Here is a 22,751-nt window from a genome sequence, read left to right as displayed (position 1 = left end):
CAATGAAAAATCAAAACAAAACCCAAACCCATTACACGAAGGGTGCCTATATACCCATATTTAATTAATATGAACCTTTTTGGGGAATACTTGAGCCAAAGGCTGACCCCCAAATATTCAGTGCCAGGCTGTTTCTGGTGAGCAGCACTGAATATCCAGGATTTTCCTGGCCAGCTAGTGCATGCCCGGTTAACCCTTTATTTGGCATTGTTGCTCAGAAGCCACATGTGTTTTCTATGACTTATGGGAGATCTGCATCTCCAAATGCCTGTTACTTGGCACTGTTGCTCTCGTTCAATATCAAGTTACATAAAGCAGCCATTTCACTAGCTGCCAATTAAAGGGTTAAGCTAATATACGAAGTACTGCACTGAACGAGCATCAGCTAGAGCAGTGTTCTTCAACCACCGGTCCATGGACCAGTGCCGGTCCACAGAAATTTCCTGCCGGTCCACATGCATCAGGCCTAAAACAGTGTTCTTCAACCGTCGGTCCACGGTGCGATCAATGCGGCGTTATCAAGCCAGCTCCCTCTTCCTAACTGATTCAGTGCACAAAGCCACAGGCAGTGGCTCCTACGGGCATCCTGCGCCTGAACTGGAAGCCTTCTCTCTGACGTTGCAACGTCAGAGGTAAGGCTTCCAGATGAGGCACGGGACGTGCAAGGTGCAATTAGTACTATTATGGGAGCGGGGTCTGGCCCACGACTTAGCCCCATGTTCTTCAACTGCTGGTCCAAGGACCAATGCCGGTCCACAGAATAATTCTTTTATTTCTGCCGGTCCATAGGTGTAAAAAGGTTGAAAAACACTGAGCTAGAGCATAAAGATAGGACAGCTATTTATGTGGTTCCATCTATGTGCTAACCTTGCACAGTCACCACTGAATATTGGGGCATAACTGTGACCCACTCCTGAGATAACCAGCTTGTGGTTACACACTAACCATTAATTTTAAATTGAAATAACTGGTTATCTTCCGCTGAATATCTGTAATTTAATCGTTCAGTGACCATCACTGAACCCAGAATTTATTGGTTTAACCTAAATCTCCCTTCCCCCAAGTGTTTTAAGATAATATTCCAGCAGGTAAATACTTTCAGGGATAGATTCCTTCCCAGAAGTAGAAGGTGCTATCTCAGCACTCCATAATGGTAGATTTTCATAGGCAGGGAAATGGAGGGAAGCTTCTGGGGCCAAGTCCTAACCAATATTTTGCCCAACACAGAACCAGCAACTAGAGAGCATGGGGACAGGGCTGGAGATTGATTTGTTTGGTCCCTCCAACAAAGGTGTTCCATTGCCCCTGGGTCATTTGACTATTCCTCTATGCATTCAGGTTTCTAAGAGATCCTTTGAGTAAGCTGCAGTAAAAGTAATAATAACTTTATTCTTCTATACCGCCATAGTCAGATGACTTCTAGGCGGTTCACATCAAAGAGGGCTGGACAATCAGCGAATTACAGAATGCAAAAAGTGAGGATACAACATATTACATAAGAAATAGACATAAGGAAAATATGAATCTCAAGTATGCAACCCATGGTAAAAAGCTGAACAGTCAGCGAATTATAGAATGCAAAAAGTGAGGGTACAGCCTTAATGTGCTCTTATATGGGATTAAGGCCATTTTTACCTCAGCTGTAAAATGGCCAATTTTCCCATTTTTGTATGAATAGCCATGCAGTAATGTTTCCATTCACACATGCAAACCAAAAAAAAACCAGAGAAACATGAAATATCACACATGGCCATTAAAAAAATTAATGCAGGTTCATCAACTGACACCTGTTGTGTAGGTAGTAAGAGCCAAATTCTATAAACTGCGCCTTGGTTAGGCGCCACTAGGCACCCTTATTGGCGATGCTTAGCCGAAATCCGCACACAAAATTAGTTTGTTCTGGAAATTGACCAAGCCATTAGAAACAAATTTTTAAAAAAACAAAAAATGATTAATTAAAGTTGCATGTGGAATTTGGCACAGTGCCACGCAATACCTACATTGAGGTGCCTATCTTCACCTGCTCACAAAGTAGGCACGGTTCGAAGTGGAGTCTGGGCGTGATATGACTAAGGCGTCGATAAGCATCTATATTAGACACCAGTAAGTTACGCCAGGAAAACCCTGGTCTAATATACTGGCACCTACCACTAGGACATATAAGCCCACTTAAGCACCGCTAGGCACGATTCTGTAAATGACGCTTAGTGGTTGACAACTGCGCCGAGCAGCGCCTAGAAGTTAGTGCTGTTTATAGAATCAGGCCCTAAGGGCTCATTTGCTAATCCTGCTCAAACCAGGTAGCACACAGTAATGTAGTGGCACTAAGAAGTACAGGATCTACTTCTCAATGCCCCCTCCAACAAAAATTTAATATTATTTTTTAGTGCTTGCTAATTTTTAACTTACCACACGATGCCTGAACATGTCCCAAGATACGCCATTTTGAGCTGTGGCCAGCACATGCTAGGGCATGCCATAGCTTAGTAAAAGGGCCCAGTGCCATAGTAAGGGAAGGGCAGGGGGGGGCAGATCGCCCTAGGCGTTGTCTTCGTGGGGGGAGGGGGGTCACCTGCGCATCTCTTCCCCTCACCACCTCTTGAAATGTTCACCGGCATGAACCTCTTCCACTTGCTGTATGCGCCGGCTTCAGCTCCCTTCCGGCATCATGTTCTAGTCGCAGGATCAGGACATGACATCAGAAGGGAGCCAAGGCCGATGCAGGCAGCAGGCGGAAGATGCTCGTGCTGGTGAACATTTCAAGAGGTACGTGGGGGACAGGGAGGGGTGCCCAAGCAGCAGGGAAGAGCAGAGGGACACCCAAGTGGCAGGGAAGAGGGAGGTGCATGGCGCGGAGATGCCGGGCGCCACCCACCCGGGCACAAGCCTCCCTCAATGTGCCATTGAAAGGGCCCCTTTATGGTTTAACTGGATAGACGTAGCCAGCCTTGACTCATAACCACCATCTGGATATATGTAGTCAGCCATGACTCTTAACCACCATCCCAATAATGCTACTGTTTAAAAACATTTTGATACTGCAGCCTAGGAGAGACGCTTAAGCACAAAACAAGTTTTACTAACACTGTTTCTCACATACATTTGTACAAACATATTATTATTATTACATTTAGCAATCTAAAAGCTTATTTTTAAATATATATTTTGATAGCCCGCCTTTATTTCACAATGAACATATGGTCAGAACTAGAGAATGACATGGGGACAAATTTTTCCCCGTCGCTGTAGGGACACATCCCATTCCATCAAGTTTTTTTCCTGCTCCATTCCTGCAAGCGCCATCCTCATCTGCACAAGCCTCAAACACTTTAAAATCATAGTGTTTGAGGCTTGTGTGGTTAAGGCAGAGCTTACAGGAATGGGATAGTGACAGCGACAAAACTCATGGGGGCGGGATGGGGAAATTGAGTTCCAGTGGAGTCAGGGAAAAATTTGTTCCCGTGTCATTCTCTAGTCAGAACCCACCAAGAAAATATTTCAGGATTTGTTCACCGATAACGTCAAAAGATTGCTCAAGCAAATGGTCTTCTCCCAGCTGTTCAAGTGATTGATCTTCCAGGTACAACACAGGATGTCTACACCATCCTCTCCTCCAAGCTCCAGAAATCTTTTACTCACAGTTTTATTCACACTCATTGTTTGAGTCTGCAGTTGCCAAATTCTCTTATGAGCAGATTCGTTCTTCTTTTGCATCAGACTGAATGGGTTTTTTTTCTACATCTATAAAATGGTCCCCAGGGCTCAAAGGTCCACTTCAGACATTTGCTTGTTCTTTTGAAAATGTTTGAATTGGAACCTTGGAGAACCTGGCCCTTAGATGGTTATTCAGAAATTTATATCTGACTTTTTATGGAAACAAAAGAATTTTTAAATGTTGTATTTGCCATTTTCTGTAAAAGTAGTCAAGGATTGTCGTTATATAATAAGTTTGGTTTGGAAACACATTTAAATATCACAGGGTGGTATTGATCGGGCATTCCTTCTTTCCCACACCCCTCTCTCACTAACCATCTCCCACAAATAATTATTTCAGCAACGTCTCTCTTCCATGTCTTAATTTAATATAGCTAATTTAATAAATATACGTATATTTCCTGCATTTTTTCCTTAAGGGAGAAAGATTTCAGGACTGTGATTTTGTGGATGTTTCTCCTTGATCTGGGTTTTCTGTGTGTCCTGAGTGATGTAGGAACTGTCCTGTAGCACCGGTGTACAACCTGGAACGCATCGGCCACTTCTGCAGAGACAAATAGCCAAATGAGATGCAGAGTTAGAGGGCATAATCAGAGCTCTATCATGCTAGAGATTCTGAAATAGAACTTCATTCAACACTTTAAATCAGTGTATCGCAAACTGTGTGCCAGGTGCCCCGGAGAATTTCAGGTGTGCCCCAAGATGCTGCCGAGGAAGAGAGGCACATCCCGAAGTCAGCTGGCGCCGGCACCTCTGCTCCTTCTCCTCACCTCTCCTTCTGCAGCACCCCCACCGGCGGTAATCGGAGGCTCAGGGCCATGACTGGAGGACGTCCACACATTTCCAGCTATCCTCCAGCCATAGCCCCGAGATTATTGTACCAGCAGCTTAAAAAGTTTGTAACACATTGCTTTAACTACAGCTTCAATATATTAGGGTAGCGAGTATAGGACCGCTTTGTAACTAACGCGCACCAGCTAGATAAGAAATTCTGCATAACCTAGACTGTATTGGTAAAGACCTTGTAAGCCATATTAGCAATTGCTAAATAAATGAAAGAGTGCAATTAATTGATTCTCTGAAGTATGTAATGTCCATTTTGGTAAATGTGCCTCACTGAGATCTGGAATAACCTCACCTCCCCACTCCGAACCTCAAGCTCCCTCCAACTCTTCCGCAAACACCTAAAAACCTGGCTATTCTCAAACCTGTAACACTTCCCCCCTCTTAGGCCTCTCACCTTCCCCCTTTACACCTAACTCTTTAATCTCTCCACTGTAGTTCCTCTCTCATCCTTCTTCCTGTAAACCGTGCCGAGCTCCGCATTCGTGGAGATGGTGCGGTATATAAACCCAAGGTTTAGTTTAGTTTGTCAGAAATAGCGCACAAATTCACAAAGAAATTTTATTAATTCAGTCAATTTAGACTTGGGGCTCCTTTTACGAAGGTGCGCTAGCGTTTTTATCGCACGCACCGGATTAGCACATGCTATAACGCGCGCTAGCTGAAAAACTACCGCCTGCTCAAGAGGAGGCGGTAGTGGCTAGCTCACACGGCATTTTAGTGCGCGCTATTCCGCGCGTTAAGTTTCAAGTTCAAGTTTCAAGTTTATTTACATTTGATGTATCGCTTATTACAATATCTAAGCGATGTACAATTTAAAAACCAACAGATTGTGGTAATACATATAGTTTATATGAGTTAGACAATTGACAAAACAATTTGGACAAACATGAATAAGTAGGAAGGAGGGGGAAAGTTACAATTACATTGTTTGTTAAAATTTACATAAAATGGAAAATACATTAGGTATAAATGGGGTGAGGCGAGAAGAAAATATTGTTGATTATTACAAGGATATAAAAATTTAAAATAGGTCATATCATAAATCAAATGCTTCTTGAAATAAATAAGTTTTTAGAAATTTTTTTAAAAGAGATAAGATCTTTTTCATTTTTAATAAAATTTGGAAGGGAATTCCACAATGAAGGGGCCACCACTGAGAACATATCATTTCGTCTAGTGCCGATTATTCTTAACGATGGGACTGAAAGCAGGTTTGACGATGATGATCTTAAAGAGCGAGAAGGGTTGTATGGGACAATCATTTTTGATATAATTTGGGGTTCATTAAAGATTAATGTTTTATAAACCAAAAATATGGTTTTGAATGTGATTCGGTGAGAGATGGGGAGCCAGTGTGATTTGATAAATAAAGGGGTAACATGATCGTATTTTTTTGCTTTGTAACATGCCTTTGTAAAAGGAGCCCTTACAGATTGCATCAAGCTAAATGATCCGACGTGATGTACAGATAGCAATATTCCATTAGTGCACAATAAAACAGCTTGCTATCCAAACACTATTTAAAAATTCCTTCAAATAGAAAAATCCTACACAATGTTCACATATTCATCTACCAATGTTGCCTTGACTCTCAGGGATAGCCTGAAAATCTGACCCTGAGGAACTGGGACTGGAAGTGGATACCATTGTGCTATGTGCTAACAAAATCTAAAAGAAAAAAAGTGTTATGTCCAAATACAAGTTTGTATATAAACCACACATTTCTATATATATTTACACACACAAGAACATAAGAATTGCCCTCAAGGGTCAGAGACCAATGGTTCTTCTAGCCTACTATCCTGTTTCCAGAGTTCCCGAGTCTTCAACAATAGCAAGATTCTACGCTAGTTAACCCCAGGGATAAGCAGTGGCTTTCCCCAAGTCTAACTTACCCCCTCCCCCCCCCCTTTTACAAAAGTGCACTGGCATTTTTAGCGCCGACCATGGCAGTAACAGCGCTGATGGTCATAGAATTCCTATGAGCGTCGGAGCTGATACTGCCACGGCCAGCACTAAAAACGCTAGTGCGCTTTTGTAAAAGGGAAGGGGGGAGTTAATAACTAATTATTATCACCATTTTTTGTACCTTTTTGTTTTTAATTTTATGTTTATATTAGATGCAACGACCAGAATTCCACACAATACGTATGGTATGGTGCGGTCCAACCATGAAGCCATAAGAAGCATTTTGATATTTATTTATTTTTATTCCTTATAATTCCTAACATTGACGATACCTAAATTCTTTTTTTTCAATGGTGTCTCGGTCTCCTAATGTGGAACCTAACATCATGTAGCTATTTGGGTTATTTTCCTTGATGTGTATCACTTTGCACTTGGCCACATTTTCATTTCTTGACAACATGGTACTTCAATACACTTTTCCTATCTTCTCGGCTTACTGTAACTCCGGGGTAGGCAATTCCAGTCCTCGAGAGCCGGAGCCAGGTCAGGATTTCAGGATATCCACAATAAATATGCATGAGATAGATTTGCATCTCAAGGAGGCAGTGCATGCAAATCCATCTCATACATATTTATGTATGTGCTATTCTATAAAGGGCACTCAGCCTGCAAATGCTCTTTATACGTAGAATAGTGCTTAAAACCAATTTTTGGGCACAGGCTTTTCAGTATCGTTTACCGAATCTGGCCCTCAATGCACAATTAAATGTATAAGCAAACCCCACTACATATGAATAGAGAAAAAAAATACTTTAAAGGAGGGAAAGACAGAAAAATCAGAAGTTACGCAGTGCCCTCAAGCCCAACTGCAACAAGGGTGGGGTGCACTGTGACTAATAATTCTGAGCGGTGTCAAAGTGTCTGGCTCTTAAAAGAGAGCAAGTGGCCACCAAATATCTCCCTTTGTCGTGCGACTCCTAGACGAGTGTGGCGCAGTGGTTAAAGCTACAGCCTCAGCACCCTGAGGATGTGGGTTCAATCCCACGCTGTTCCTTGTGACCCTGGGCAAGTCACTTAGGCCCAAATTCTGTAACCAGTGCCTAAAGTTAGGCACTTATTTCGGAGGTGCCCAACTAGAGAGACGCCTATCTAAATTGAATAACAAGCTCAATTAAGCTTTTTAATCAGCACTGATTGAAACATAGGTGCCAATCAAGAAAGCGCGATTCTGCAACAAGGCGCCTCTAAAAAATGTAGGCGGCCTTCAAAAAAATAGGCACTAAGCATGTTATGCGTGGGCGTGGCTACATGTTAGGCGCCTTGTTGCAGAATCACTGCTCTTAAGCGTGCTTATGCGCTCAGCTAGGTGCCTAAATGCTAGTTGTGCCTAGAGCTGGCCTATTTCTTGTGCGCCTCCAAAATAGGTTCCGCTCAGCGTGATTCATTAAACAGCACCCAATTTTACTTGAATCGCGCTGAACAGTGCTTAATTAGGCGCTTCTTATAGCATTTGCCCTTTAATCCCCCCATTGCCCCAGGTACATTAGATAGATTGTGAGCCCATCGGGACAGACAGGGAAAATGCTCGAGTACCTGAATAAATTGATGTAAACCGTTCTGAGGTCCCTTGGGAGAACGGTATAGAAAATTGAATAAATAAATAAATAGTGCTAGTATGGTATGGTAGAATTGCTCTAAAGCAGGGACCTCAAAGTCCCTCCTTGAGGGCCACAATCCAGTCGGGTTTTCAGGATTTCCCCAATGAATATGCATTGAAAGCAGTGCATGCACATAGATCTCATGCATATTCATTGGGGAAATCCTGAAAACCTGACTGGATTGTGGCCCTCAAGGAGGGACTTTGAGACCCCTGCTCTATAGGTATTTAGCCCCGCCTCCTCAAATAGTTGAGCCACCAACCAAAGGCTCAAAAGGCAGGAGAGTAGCAGGTCGCTGTAGCAGAGGAGACCCTAATAGTGAAGATAACAATGGATCAAGAACTATTCTGCTTTTTGGCTGAGGGTCAATTGGGTTACAGAGTGTGAGAGAGAGCGGGGGAGCTGGGGAAACTGTACCATGCTCATCGATTTCAGAATGAATAGTGAAAATACTGAGAGATCTGAGATAATAACGCAGAGGGTAGGGGAATAGGATGGTTCGATCTGAAATAGAAGGGAGAATGGAGGGGTAATAAAGATCTCTGCTTGGTCTCATTGTTTAACTCTTATGGGAAAAAAAATGCTGCTCATACAGTTGGACCTGACGGCAGCATTTAACCTGGTAGACCATAACATCCTATTGCAAATCTTGGACTCAATAGGCATCTCAGATAAAGTATACTCATGGTTTGAAGGTTTCTTAAAATCCAGAACATACAAAAGTAAAATCAGACAAAGAAAAATCCAAACCTTGATCCAACCCCTGCAGCGTTCCACAAGGGTCCCTACTGTCCCCTACTCTCTTCAACCTATATACGGCCTCTCTTGGCGTTTACCTGAACAAACAAGGCCTATCCTCTTATAGCTATGCTGATGACATTACCATCCTCATTCCTTTCGACCAACCAATGCTCTTAATGTCAGACACACTACACAGAACTCTAGCTACAGTTACGACTTGGATGGAAGACCACAAATTGAAACTCAACCCAGACAAAACTAAATTCATCCTCCTAGAAAATAACAAAATCCCAACCATAACCAACTTAGAAATCAACTCTATCAACTACCCTTTGCAAACCACCCTAAAACTTCTAGGTATGACTATTGACAAAGGCTGCACCATGCAACCACAAATGAACAAAACAATACAGAAATCTTTCGCAGTTATGAGAAACGTTAGACAAGTCCGAAAATTCTTCGAAAAAACACAATTTCACTCCTAGTACAATCTCTAATCCTAAGTATCCTAGACTATTGCAACATCCTCTACCTCCCCTGCCCTGCAATAATGATTAAACAACTACAGACAATTCAGAATACCGCTCTGAGACTCGTCTATTCATTGAAAAAACATGATCACATTACTGAGGCATTCATCAATTCTCATTGGCTTCCAATCCAGGAAAGAATACAATTTAAATTCTACTGTATACTATTTAAAACTATAAATGGAGACAGCCCAACCTACCTAAACGACCGCCTCATCCAAACCACCTCTACCAGGCATAGAAAAACACAAACTCCCATTCACTTACCCCCCAATCAAAGAAGTAAAACGGAAAAAACTATACAACGGACTACTGGCCACTCAGGCAGCGAAGATAGACAACCAAGTCTCCAACCTATTGACAACAACCCCAGACTACAAGATGTTCAGAAAGGAAATAAAAAACTATACTCTTCAAGAAATCCCTTAATAAAGCTTAATACCATGATAAAGCTTAACCCCCCTCTTACCATCCCCTCCCTAACCCCAGATCCTACTTTTCCCTCTCTTGGAAACCTTCTCTGATCTAACGTTGTAACCCTTCTTCTATAACTCTTTTTGTAATCCGCTTTGAATCGAAAGGTAATGGCGGAATAGAAATCTGTAATGTAATGTTATGGACCAAACTGTATGTAAAATATAGGTTATTTGTTTACTTTTATGCAGTTGTTATTCATTTAAATTTAAATACCAGTTTGGATGGTCATATAGCTCAGGGAAGGGCTCTGAGAGCTTCTAAAAGTAAATAATCAAGGGGTGGGGGAGGGAGAGAAAGATCTGAAGTGAATGGTCAGACCTAATGGGAGGGTGTGGTTGAAGAAAAGTGCAATCCACAAAAATGTTCCAAAAACTAGGACAGACAAGAAGAAATCCGGGTAAGCACAAAATCAGGACCATAGAAGGACTGAAAGAAGACAGGAGTATAGGACCCATGCCTGTTTCCATCCAGTTCTGTTCATTTCTGCAGTCGACGGTAACTGAGCGGGCACCAGGTGTACAACCGCTTGGCAAGTTAAGTTCAAAAACATTAACTGTAGCCAAGCGTATGAATATCAAGTTCAATCCGTAGCCTGTTCCCTAAGATGTTCATTTTTAAAGAGAAGTGCAGGAAACGGAGAAAAACAAAGAGGAAAAAAAAGGAAAGAAGCAAGAATCTTTTTTGGCATTGTGGAAGTAAAACCCGGATGTCTCAAACCATCCTCCTTTTTTTGAGCCATAGGCTAACCCTATTTTTAGGTTAATGATGAGGGGGGCAAGGGGTGAACATAAAAATCGCCGCCACTTGGTCAGACCAGTGGTCCATCGTGCCCAGCAGTCCGCTCACGCAGTGGCCCTTAGGTCAAAGACCAGTGCCTTCAGTTTAGCCTTACCTGCGTACGTTCTGGTTCAGCAGGAACTTATCTAACTTTGTCTTGAATCCCTGGAGGGTGTTTTCCCTATGACAGCCTCCGGAAGAGCGTTCCAGTTTTCTACCACTCTCCGAGTGAAGAAGAACTTCCTTACGTTTGTACAGTATCCAACTGTGTTAGCAGTTAGATACTGCGAAGGGCTGGATAACGTGTGTGCACTGGGGTTTGTAAAAAAAAAAAAAAAAATTGCTATTTTTAGCACTCCTCGCTTTTATGACTTTTTTCCCTTTTAAATACTTGCGTGTATGTCCTCTGTCTATGGGCTCCTTTTACGAAGGTGCGCTATGGCCTTAACGCACGGAACAGCGCGCTAGCCGCTACCGCCTCCTTTTGAGCAGGCAGTGGATTTTCAGCTTGCGTGCGCTAATCCGGTGCGTGCACTAAAACCGCTGGCACACCTCTGTCTACCCCACATGATTCAACTTATTGCAAGCATATATTCAAAACAATTATATCCAGAATAATATTTTGCCGTACAAAATATGGATCTGGTACAAAACTGAAAAAAAGGGGGGAGGGAGAGGAACCCCACTACCTATGTGAATTGTTCTGTGGATCTTTTCTTGTTTCAACAAGCACAGGATGAGATGGAGTAAAGGAAGTGCATGATAAAACAATGATCAAATGAAAACACCAGGGAGACTGAGAGAAAAGTAAAGGTGAGCCAGAGAAGTGGCTCATCCTTACCTTAACTGGGTGCAGGTAACCATCACCCCCCAGGGCTCCCAGCACTTCACAGGCAGGGCCAGGCTCACTCTCAGGGGCTCCCTCCTCCTGCAAACTGCGGGTCAGGTGGGCTATGTACGTAGTGGCCAGGATAAGCACATCTAGTTTGGAGAGCTTGGTGTCTGGGGGGACCGAGGGCAATGTTTTCTGCAGCTCCAGGAAGGCATGCCGAAGGGTCTGCACTCGACTCCTCTCCCGGGCTGCGTTGGCTGCAGCTGGCCGTCCTCCTACCCCTGCAGGTTCCAGCCCCCCTGCCTGATGCCCAGGCCGTACTGGCACTCCATTGCAGGGCGTCATCGCCGGGTCATTCCTTCTGCGGCCTGGGGAGCGCAGAAGTTCCAGTTCAAAGCTGCTGGAGCTGGCACTTGGGCTGCAGGGCATCTCCTCCGTAGTGGGTATACTGCTACCATCCAGCTGAGACTTCACCTTTTCCACCATGACGGCTTTACTAGGTCCCGGGCAACCTAAAAGCAATCGGCAAAGAACATCAAATGCAAGAAAGTCTGCTGCATTCACTGGGCTGTTTCCTCCACTTTGAACACAATTTAAGAAATCCCTATGCCAGGTTTGCCTACATAGATGTAATATCCAAATAGGCGTGGGCTAATTAGATCAAATAAGCGAGCAAAGATTGACTCCAGCAGAAGGTGGGCATGGCTGAGCACTATAATTTCTTACAGTTTAAAAATGTATTTCTAAACAGAGTGACAGAAACTGAGGGGCAGAGCAGTGAAGCGAGAGTGTAAAAGAATAATTTCAACACCTATATAGTTTAAGAATTTTCCTGGACTTCAGTCTCAAAACCAGAGCTGCAGGACAGAGATAAGTTACACAGTACCCATGGAATACAGATATCTTTCGTTAAAACTCCCTTATAAAGATGCAAAATGTTTGTTTTTATCCTCGTCTCAAATTTTACATGTGTTTCTGTTCCTGCACAAATCAGATTTTCTGACTGGATATATGGAAAGAGTTAGTTGCCGAGTCTGATCGGTTTGTGCAAGGGTCAAAATATGCTTTAAAATCATTCGGAATTATTGGAGGTCTGTGTACCATCAGACAAATTTTCTAAGACTTGGGAATCTATTATGCAGGTAAAAATAGTCACTTGTATGCAAGTGGATTTGATCTTCACAGGCACTCTAAGGGCATGTACTATGCGATATGTACATTACCTTTCATTTACACTGCTAAAGTGCCTAATTATATGCCCCGTTTTGCGTCATGTAAAATTCTGCACAGCCAGACCACACAGCGCCCTGAACACAGGTGATTCCACCAAAATATAACTGTTTAGTTATTAGCTCTGAAAGAAAGCAAAATGCTTACAGTAGCTTCTTATTTTTTACATTATTTAATTACCTTTCAGTATTGTTTTATCTGTTATATTATGTTAATATATTCCTTAGACACTCATTTTAAAATAATGTGGAAAATTTCTGTAGCTTCTGTATAGAGATATCCTTGAAAATAAATGTAAATATTTAAAAAAAAACAAGCACAAACGCTTTGGAAATTGAAAATAAATATTAAAATAAGTTTGTGCTTTGGAAATTGAAAATAATCATTAAAATAAGTTTGTTGTGAAACAGCTGGTATAGGGATTGATTTATTTTTGTTTTTGTTCTTTTTTTATTTTTAGTCTTGACACTTTTGGATAGTGTTTATTGTCATGAGTTTGTGTGTCTTTTTTGTTAAATTGTAATGTGTATAACGAATTTCACCAAAAATTATAATTCAGCCGATCCCAATTTTTCATAATTTGCTGTATGGCAACCCCTGTCATAATGAACAGAAATTTATTATTATTAGAAGAAATTTGACTCTTAGCTCTCATTGCAGTACCAAATAACACAGTGTCATATGATAATGCCACCGGATTTTCCAGCAGATTGTTCACTTGACCCCAAATGGATTTCCAAAAACTAAAGGCTCCTTTTACTAAGCCGCGTTAGTATTTTAAGCACACGCAGCATTTTAGCGCACGCTAAGTGGCTAGAACTAACATCAGCTCAATGCTGGCGTTAAGGTCTAGCGCAGGCGGAAATTTAGCGCGTGCTATTCCGCGTGTTAAAGCCCTAACGTAGCTTAGTAAAAGGAGTCCTAAATATCAATGGACAATAGAATAATAGATGATCTGATGTCCCAGCTTCGAGATGACAGTGCCATCATCTATTAGACTTAGAGCTGTCTAATTTCTGTAAACAAACTGGGGTCCAAACTGCTCTATGTAATAAGAAAAACCAAGTTTGTCTCATAGATGCCGACGCCGTACATCTCATCCTCCAAGCCCAAATTCGTTGCCATTGAGATGCAGTAATAGCTATACAACAGGGGCATTTTAAGAAATTTAGGGATGTTTGGAAATCATTAACAAAATACTGTACAGAATGAGTATAATTTTTTCCCCTTTTTTGCATACACGTCCAGGGTGGGGAGGGGGATGGGAATACTCTATGATTTCTTATGCTTAAGAACAAATGTTGGGTATATGAGAGGGGGGATATTTGATGCGAGTTTGAATTTGATGGTATATTAAGCACCTGAAAACTAGGCTATTCACAAAAATGTAATGTTCTCTTCCCCCCTATACTCAATCTCCAACCCCATTATGTTGTTCTTTCCTATAAACCGTGCTGAGCTCTTTAATTATAGAGAGGATGTAGTATATAAACTTAAGGTTTAGTTTAGATTAGATGTTAAAATAGAAAATGATTGTATCTTATGTTACACTTATTGAAAGTTTAGAAATGAATAAAGATTTAAAAAAAAATTGTAATGTGTATTCTCAGGGCAAGATTAAAGGGTAGGCCATGTAGGCACGTGCCTCGGGCGCAGAGAGTTCAGGGGCCCCCAGAATGCTGCCTGCTCTGATGACGTCAGTGTACCTACCCCTGTGTCCAGCTTCAGGCGTCCAAGTATTGCCTCCTCCTGCCTTCTTCATTATTCAGTGGTTCCTACATGCTGCCCGCAGCTGACCCAGAAGCCATTCCTCTGATGCTGGGATTTTGCATTAGAGGGAAGGCTTCTGGATCAGCTGCAGGCAGCGTGTAGGAACCACTGCCCGTGGCCTTTTGAAGACTGCATATTCGGCTGCACTGAATAATGAAGAAGGAAGGAGAAATTGCTACTTGGACTTCCGGAGCTGGGGGGACACAGAATGGCTGAGGCAGGGAGGGGGGTAGGGCCATGGAAGGGCAGGTCCAGGAGGCCCAGTGTACTTGGGTGCCTAGGTCTAAAGAAAGCTCTAAGAGCAGCTGGATGATGGGTTCTGGAGGTCTATGCCATATCCACTAGCCCTAGCATGACCTTAGAGGGCAGATGGAATTACGTTGACAAACGGAACATTGTATATCTGGTGAAGCATTTACTGTGTAATAAATTAATGGTTATTGTTGATGCCACTAAATAAGCTGCAGCCTAATTTTCTTCCAACAAGTTGTTTGTTTGTTTCTTTTTTTTTAATGATGTATGCATTGCCATCAGATACAAATGGGGGGGGGGGGGTGGTATCTTATGGGCCATTCCAGATCTAAGCGTTAATAGCATTTTATGGGACTACTTCAATACACTAATACATTCAGGGCTCCTTTTACTAAGCTGCGCTAGGGCTTTAAAGCGCGGAATAGCGCTCGCTACATTGCCCTGCGCGCTAGACCTTAACGCCAGCATTGAGCTGGCGTTAGTTCTAGCCGCGTGGTGCACGGTGTAGCGCGCCGTAATTTCCTTAGTAAAAGGAGCCCTCAGACTCAGCCCTCAGAGCTGCACCACCAGCACTTTTTCAAAGGACAACAGAGCAAAGACTGTATCTGTATTAACAGTAAGTCAGTCCAATCAAAAGGTGTTGCCTGATATTTAGGGGTTTTTAAAAATTGTGTTTTTCTTTATTTCTGTGTATTCACATGGACTAAAGAGAAGCAACTGGTGATTTGTAAGTGGGAGTAAGCTACTACCACTGAGAATCTCTAGCAAGAAGAGGAGCAAGGCAATTTGTCTCTTTAAAACTCTTCCCCATATCATTTTGGTTTAGTCTCAGGCTTTCTAAAAGGGGAAGCGTATCAGAATAAGCTTAGGGATTTGATGATTGAAGGAAGGGTCATATAGAAAAAACACAACTCATCCCCTTCCCTCCTCTGATTATCAAATTCAATGAATGCAGAAGATAAAGCAGGCTGAAATTATAAGAACTTTCTTGGGTTATAAAATAGAAAAAGCATATCAGCCATAGAGAAAAATACAAATATAATCTTACAATAAATAACTAAGGTATATTGCGAGAGCAGACCAATCACGCTGTTCTAGTCACTTCCTCTTACCTATTTCTAATAGCATGGGAGCTAATTTTTTTTTTTTTTTTTAAGGGAATCACATTTCCTCGCATAAGATTGTTGAATACTTTGTTATAAGCAGAACATACTTCTTAAAAAAATGAATAAATGAACCCCCCCCCACACACACACACACACTTTTGCTCTTTGGAATCCTCAGGGAGGTAGGGGTGAAATCAGAGAACCCCATAACTGCTGTTCGCTAATAAACAGATTTTTTTTTTTTAACTGCTAATTATTCTGGTAAACAAAAATGCTGCTGTGCAGAGTTTCTGAATAACGCTGGGCTCTCTTTCTGTCCCTCTAAACGGGAAAAATCAATTTGCCCGTCGAAAAATAAATAGGACTTATTTTGGACCTGCTGAAAACTCCAGTCTCCCTCCCGAGATCAACTACTGTACATATCTCCAGCTTAAGAAATGAATACAATGGTGTGGGTTAAAGAAACGCGCTTCCGGGATCCAGTGTATGAATTCGTTGCCTTCGTCTGAGCTCCTGTATTGTTCGTTTCTGCCAATCCGAGGAGCCCATTTAATAGGGAGGTAAGAGGATCCGAGCAATGAGTTTCAGAGTGAAACTGCCGACTAGTTGCCACATTAGACACTGGTCGGGAGGGGGGGAAAGGGGTAAAACACGGACTTCATGAACCTTGCGGACCTCGCGGATCTAAAACCGAACCTCCTTAAAAATCTGAGGTCCGCGCCACTTTCAGTCTCTGGCTCTGACAGACCTCTATGACGTTTTAGCGCTGACGGATCCTAATGCTTTTCCCTCCCTGTGCTGAGACAAAAAGCGGCACAGGCCTCAGGGCAAAAGTTTTGCCGCTAGTCTCAACATAGGGAGGGAAAAGCATTAGGATCTGTCAGAGCCAGAGACTAAAGGTGGCGCGGACCTCAGATATTTAAGGACGTGCGGTTTTACCCCTTCCCACTGGTCGGTGACGTTCATCAACAAAAATATGCTTATCACGAGTCCCGATCTTCTTCGCATTGTTCGTGTCCATTGACAATGAACATTACAAATTTTAATTTACCATAAAATCTTTCCATCAAGGCTAATGAACATCTAGTATGACCTCCTCACCATTTACAAACTCACCCCTCCCCCCAGGCCATCAAGCCTAGCGAATTTTCCTCCCTCTCACTTATTTATTCTGGGATTTGAGAAAATTTCCAGTTTCAGATTAGATTAGAAAGTTGCGGCATATTTACTCCTTTTGGTGTTAGACTGAGGCAATGCTAAAACAAAGCAAATAATTAATAATAACTTGATTCTTTTATACCGTCATAACCAAAAATTCTAGGAGGTTTACACTAAGAAGAGCTGGACAATCGGCGAAATACTGAAATAACATGAAAATTCAAACATTCAATAAAAATACAAGTTGTGAACTTTTTCAGTAATAATGAACCGTGTTAAGAAGTTAAACTTAAATGTCCGCATTTGATTGTTGTCTTCCTGGCTGGAGTGTAATGTACGATTAAAATTTGAAAAGTGTTTTTGTTTAATACCTGAGCAAATATGTCATATTATTTTTCTTTCAGCGGAACTGCTTGATTATCTGATTTTTCTTTCAATACCAGTGCAGTTATAGACGTTTATGTTCAAAAGGATCAGAAAATGATAGATAACTTAAAAATGTGGTTTTCACAGTGTTTTGCAGACTGAAAATTCAGTGATGACTCTGTGGTCAATTTCAAAATGCAATAAATGTCAAATTCGCATGTGTATCCTAGAAAATAATGTTTGAGTACCTGAAAAAAAAAAAATCATGTAAAATTTCAAAATGCAATAAATGTCAAATTCGCATGTGTATCCTAGAAAATAATGTTTGAGTACCTGAAAAAAAAAAAATCATGTAAACCGTTCTGAGCTCTCCTTGGAGAACGGTATAGAAAATTGAATGAATAAATAAATACATAAATTTGTATGCATTATATTTTCGATCAATTCAAGTTTAATTTTCTAGAAGATCAAGCTTATAGAACCTTATTATACTGTTAATCTTAAATGTTGACAAAAGACTATACAAGACGTTTAGTTCTGGTTTAGGAAACTTTTTTGTTTAGAATTGCCAGTTAAAAAACGCACATATATATATTCTAAGTCTGGACCTTTATTACTCAGAATTGTTTGCAATTAAATTAATTATTTGCATTTTTAACATGCTTTATAAAGTCATACCATTTTGGGAAAAAAAATGGGCTTGATCATGAAATTATATTTTTTGTGAGTTAGTTAAATTAGTGACTGGAATTCATTTATTAACTTAAGCTTTATCTTTTTATTTCCTATCAAACATGCTGAAGCATAGACGTTTAATAAGACACCTTGGGGCTCATTTTCAAAGCATTTAGACGCACAGAGCACCGTAATGGCACGTTGTGTGTCTAGGCGCTCTGAAAACGAGCTCTTGCTGCTGTATTTGGCTTTTCCCATGTAGGACTGCACACTTTGGGAGGACAGACACGGCGGGGTTGAATTTTACCTGGCCGCATGCAGTGGTGCTGGAGATCTCCGGACAGGTGGATCTGCTGCTGGTCCAGGATCTTTGCGCGTTTCCTGCTCGGACACTCTCCTGATGATGGTTGGTCGCTTTGTTGCTGTTCTGGCTTGCCTGCCAATCCCATAAGGTGGGGAGGTGACAGTGTGTGTTGCCTCTGTCTGCGGTGTAGAGAGATGGGAATGTGGTGAATGCTCCGTGTTTAGGCTCAGGGCTCACCTGCAGCAGTTTCTAATTCTGAGACTCCCTTAACACTGTCTCCTCCCCTTTCTCGCATCATTAATCATTGGGAGCGGATACAGCGCAAGCTCGGAGGAATAGTGGGGCGGGGCAGAAGGAGGCCTCCTCCCCCACTCCAATAGAAAGGTAAACAGATTCTGAGAGACCGGAAACCCTTTTACCCCCTTAAGTGCTGGAGTCAAGGGCACAGAGTGGGAGTTGTGGGAGGCAACATTCTATGATCTGAAGTGGACTGAGTGCTTCCAGTACAGGACTTTTATTACACATAAGCATCATCATGCTAACTTCAATACAAATTGCCAAACTAGGATTTTATATTCCATAATAGCACTATACAGCCAGTAGACACTCCATGAATGCATGTACAATCACATGTCATCGTCATCTTTCACTAGAACGTTATAACCCCGAAACCTGGTTAGTTTTGATAACTGGTTATCCTCACCAGCCATGTCTAATTGAAACAAGTAGACTTGGTAGAGAGAGGTGGAAAGTTTCCCATCCAGAGTCACTGGACTCGCCTTATGTGATTGTTTGGGTCTATGATCCTTACACAGGAGGACCCACATTTTGTTCTTGAATTGCTTAGAGGTAAACATTTTGGGTCAAAATTAGAAACGAAAAAGGAATCCAGGAGGAGAAAGTGTTTCTTCACACATCATGTCTGCTGAATGATACAATGACAAGGGGCCACAATTGCTTTCTTTAAGCCATAGGCAGCAGAATGGGGTGTGCCACTGAGGCTATATGTGTTTTGGATACCTTGAAAACTTGACTGACTGACTGTGCCCCAAAAGCAGAAGTGAGAAGCACTGATAAAAGTTGCCTCCTCCCACCAACCTTCCAAATCAAAAATGTATTCTGCTCTTGACCCCCTCAGGCTGATAACAACTCCAATTAGACACTGATGATATCTGAGTTTCATTACCATTTAATGTTTTGACCTGGTCCTGATCTTATGCCAATGAGGATCCAAAGACAGGCACTGCGTGTATAGCAGATTTGCTGCTCTCTCTTGTGCAGCCACCTTGCTTGTTGCCTCCCCACTACCCCTTACTAGGGTTACCATATGGCTCCAGAAGAAAGCAATGGAAGTCAACGCCAGATGCCTCAGTTTGTCCTCCTTACTTCCATTACTTTCAGTGGAAGTAAAACCCAGATGTCTTGATCCGTTCTCCTTTTTCTGGAGCCATATGGTAACCCCACCCCTTACTCACTCTCTCTTCCTTATGCTCCTCTTACCCTCTGCCAAAGGAGCCAACTTTTGAAAATGATTTGGGGGTGCTGAACTCAAAACTCCCAACAAATTTCCCCTCATCCAGCAAAAAAAACCAAAATACATCTGGCAGTGAATGACCAGCCTGTATCTAAATGTCAAGAACAGGGCATGCAATGTGGACAAATCAAAAGCTCGGGTGCTGCCACACTCTGTTCCCCCCTTACAGCTTGTCAGCATCATTCTCTCTTTCTCCATTCAAGGCCATCTACAGCACTTTTCTCCAACCAGTCCCTCAGCTAATCATCACCACGCTCTTTTTCTTCCATTTTTTTCTTCACTTTCTTCCTCACTCTTCATTGTCTTTTCCCTGCTCCCTCTGCACTTTTTTTTTCTCCTTTTCCACATGAATAATTTTATATTTGAGGGCAGGGAGTTTACTAGTTCTCTTCCAGCTCTACTCCCTAAATCTTCTTGTACCTGTTCCGCTTCTCATTTCCCTCGACCCGGTCTTCTATTTCCCTCCACTTCCCAGCAAAATCCAATGCACTTTTCCCTAACCAGTTGCTGTTCAATGCAGGTTCAGCTCACCTACCCCTTTACTGCTTCCCACTTCTCACCCTCCTCTACTGGTGAGACTTCCTTTCCTTGGTAGGTTTACTCATCTTTAATTTGTGACTCCCTATTTACCACAGGCTTTCCTGCTCTGCTCTCCTCTCCCTGGCTTTAGACACATTCCTGTTTTCTGGGATTGCTTCCTTACCCCTTTTTGCACTGCAATACTTCCCCTGGCACTCACAGATTCCAGATCATTGGCCACCTTCTGCCTGCAGAGTCCACATCAGATTTTTTGCCACAGCAAGGTTCACAATTTGAAACCTCAAAGTTTATATGCTCAGTGGGAGAACATGTTCTAACAGCCCAGGGCATAGAAGCATACACACATACTAAGCTACTATGTTTGGGCTGACTGCATGATAAGGCTCCAGTGGCCAAGGAACAAGCATCCAGCTCAGGTAGCTGAGTTGAGATCTGGAAGATGGCAGCATAGTTTTATCAAGAGCAAAGAAGGGAACAAAGATTTAGCAATTAAACAGGAGGAACGCCAAAGAGCCATACCAAGGACCACACAGAGTTTGTGAGACAATATGTCCCTTCTCCCCTTCCCTCCTTGTCAATGGTCTCCTGCCACCTCTTCATGTTACTGCTGTGCCACCTTTTTAGGCTCACATAGCGTCCATTTTTACCTCCTATGGGATATAATGGAGGAATATTGTTTTTAATTTTTGTGAGGAATTGGAACAATGCAACTCTCCTCTTCATTCCGCCTCAGTTCAGTCCCTGACCATAGCCCCTTTCAATACCAAAGCTGCAAAGAGAAAGTAAGTTTTAAAAGGGAGATTTCGAGTTCATGTATGGTATGCTATGCTTCCACAACCTTATAATAATAATAGCTTTATTTTTATGCCACAATACCTCATGGTTTAGTATGGTTTACAATAAGAAAAAATTGCAAAATACACAGTGTCAGCAACTGTTCTCTTGCAAGTTGCTGCTCGGCCTAAAGCTTCCTCTTTGACGCAAGTCGCCCAGGTGGAAACAGGAAGCTGCGTCAGAGGGGAAGCTTTGGGTGAGCAGCCGCATGCAACGGTTGCCGACGCGGGAGCCCGTCTGAAAAAGAAAACATTGATTTGGAAATGGAAAGGTGACTGCAAAAATGAGGGGAATGGAGGGAGATGAGCCAACAACTAGGAAAAGAAATTCCCCAACCGCAGGGCCCCCTGGAGCTGTGGAGCCCAGGGAAGCTGCCCTGTTTGCCCTCTCCTAACAGCCCTAGTCAAAGCACCACACTGTCGGGCCCCCCTGATGTTTTCGGGCCCAAGGCACATGCCTACTGGGCCTACCCTTTAATCCAACCCTGGGTGGAATGGGTAAGAGAGCCACTTCCAAGGAGCAGAAAGATCCTGGGCCTCATTTAAATCATCTTGCCAAACTCCTCTCCCAGGAAAAGGGAAATGCTTCCCACTGAGAGATAATTTCTCACCACTAGATTTTTTGACCTATGGAGGCTCAAAACCAACCCATTTTTTGGCTGTGTTTGGCCATCAGGTCAGAAATTAGGCACTGAATTGGCACCTAACTTGTGATGTACAATACTGAATCATGAAGAAAATGGGATAAACTGTTTAGTAAAACAAGGCCCCACATTCCTGTACTGGTTTTGCAAGTATTATCAAAAGGTATGGGAAGAAATGTTGGTGCCTATGATGAGGGGACAGTATTAACCATGTACAAGACTGAGAAGAGCAGACCTGATACATAAGCAGGATTCATCTTTGCATCCTGAGGGGAGGAAGATCAGAACAGGCAGAAACATTGCTAACTAAGATTTAAAGCTAAAAAATGCAGGGACATGCACTTGGTCTGCAAAAATACAAGAGAACACTATAGTATAGGGGACAAAGTACTTCTGTGTATGAAAGATGAGCGGGACTTAGGGATGATTGTGTTTGATCTAATCTAATCTTCATTTTATATATCGAATCTACTCCCTAAGGAGCTCGACTCGGTTTACAGTTCGTTATAAAAATGAAACATAAGTAGAAACTGTGGGATAAAAACAGAAATTGATTAGATTAGATGGATGGAAAAAGTTAGAAAAAGGTATGTTGAATTGCTTAAAATTACCATATGACAGCTAAAATCAAATTAACTATTGTGAAAACAACCAGGTTTTTAAACTTTTTCAAAATTGAAATAATTGATTTACCAGTCTTAGAGAATCTTAAGGTGAGAAAATAGGTTGAAAAGGCGATGGTCAAAGCAAGGAAGATGCTTGGGTGTATAAGGAAAAAGGAGGTGATAGTGCCATTGTATAAGTCTCTGGTGAGGCCCCATTTGGAATACTGTGCAATTCTGGAGAACACACCTTC

At 42.1% G+C, this 22,751-nt stretch overlaps 1 protein-coding gene across 2 annotated transcripts; it reads right to left on the bottom strand.

Moving 5' to 3' along the window:
- Window positions 1-2,778: 2,778 nt before the first annotated feature.
- On the bottom strand, window positions 2,779-16,490 carry TCF24 (transcription factor 24). 2 transcript variants are annotated; one of them, XM_033934932.1, is made up of 3 exons: window positions 16,218-16,490; window positions 11,493-11,995; window positions 2,779-4,258 (listed from the first exon to the last, which is right to left on the bottom strand). In XM_033934932.1, the coding sequence occupies exons 2-3, from the start codon at window positions 11,967-11,969 to the stop codon at window positions 4,145-4,147; spliced, it is 591 nt and encodes a 196-aa protein (XP_033790823.1). In that variant the 5' UTR covers window positions 11,970-11,995; window positions 16,218-16,490; the 3' UTR covers window positions 2,779-4,144. The 2 variants fall into 2 exon arrangements, with proteins under 2 accessions (XP_033790823.1, XP_033790822.1); XM_033934931.1 differs by lacking the exon at window positions 16,218-16,490 and adding an exon at window positions 15,848-16,188.
- Between the last annotated feature and the right edge of the window lie 6,261 nt (window positions 16,491-22,751).

This window comes from Geotrypetes seraphini, chromosome 2, assembly GCF_902459505.1.
Source record: "Geotrypetes seraphini chromosome 2, aGeoSer1.1, whole genome shotgun sequence".
Taxonomy (NCBI): domain Eukaryota; kingdom Metazoa; phylum Chordata; class Amphibia; order Gymnophiona; family Dermophiidae; genus Geotrypetes; species Geotrypetes seraphini.
The sequence above is the reverse complement of the archived record's forward strand: the minus strand, read 5'-3'. Positions and strand labels throughout refer to the sequence as shown.

Excerpts from the sequence above, each read along its gene's own strand:
- TCF24 (XM_033934931.1), bottom strand. Across the intron at positions 4,259-11,492 it reads GTTACCTGCACCCAGTTAAG|AAGTGGCCGATGCGTTCCAG; the intron begins GTAAGGATGAGC and ends TTGTCTCTGCAG.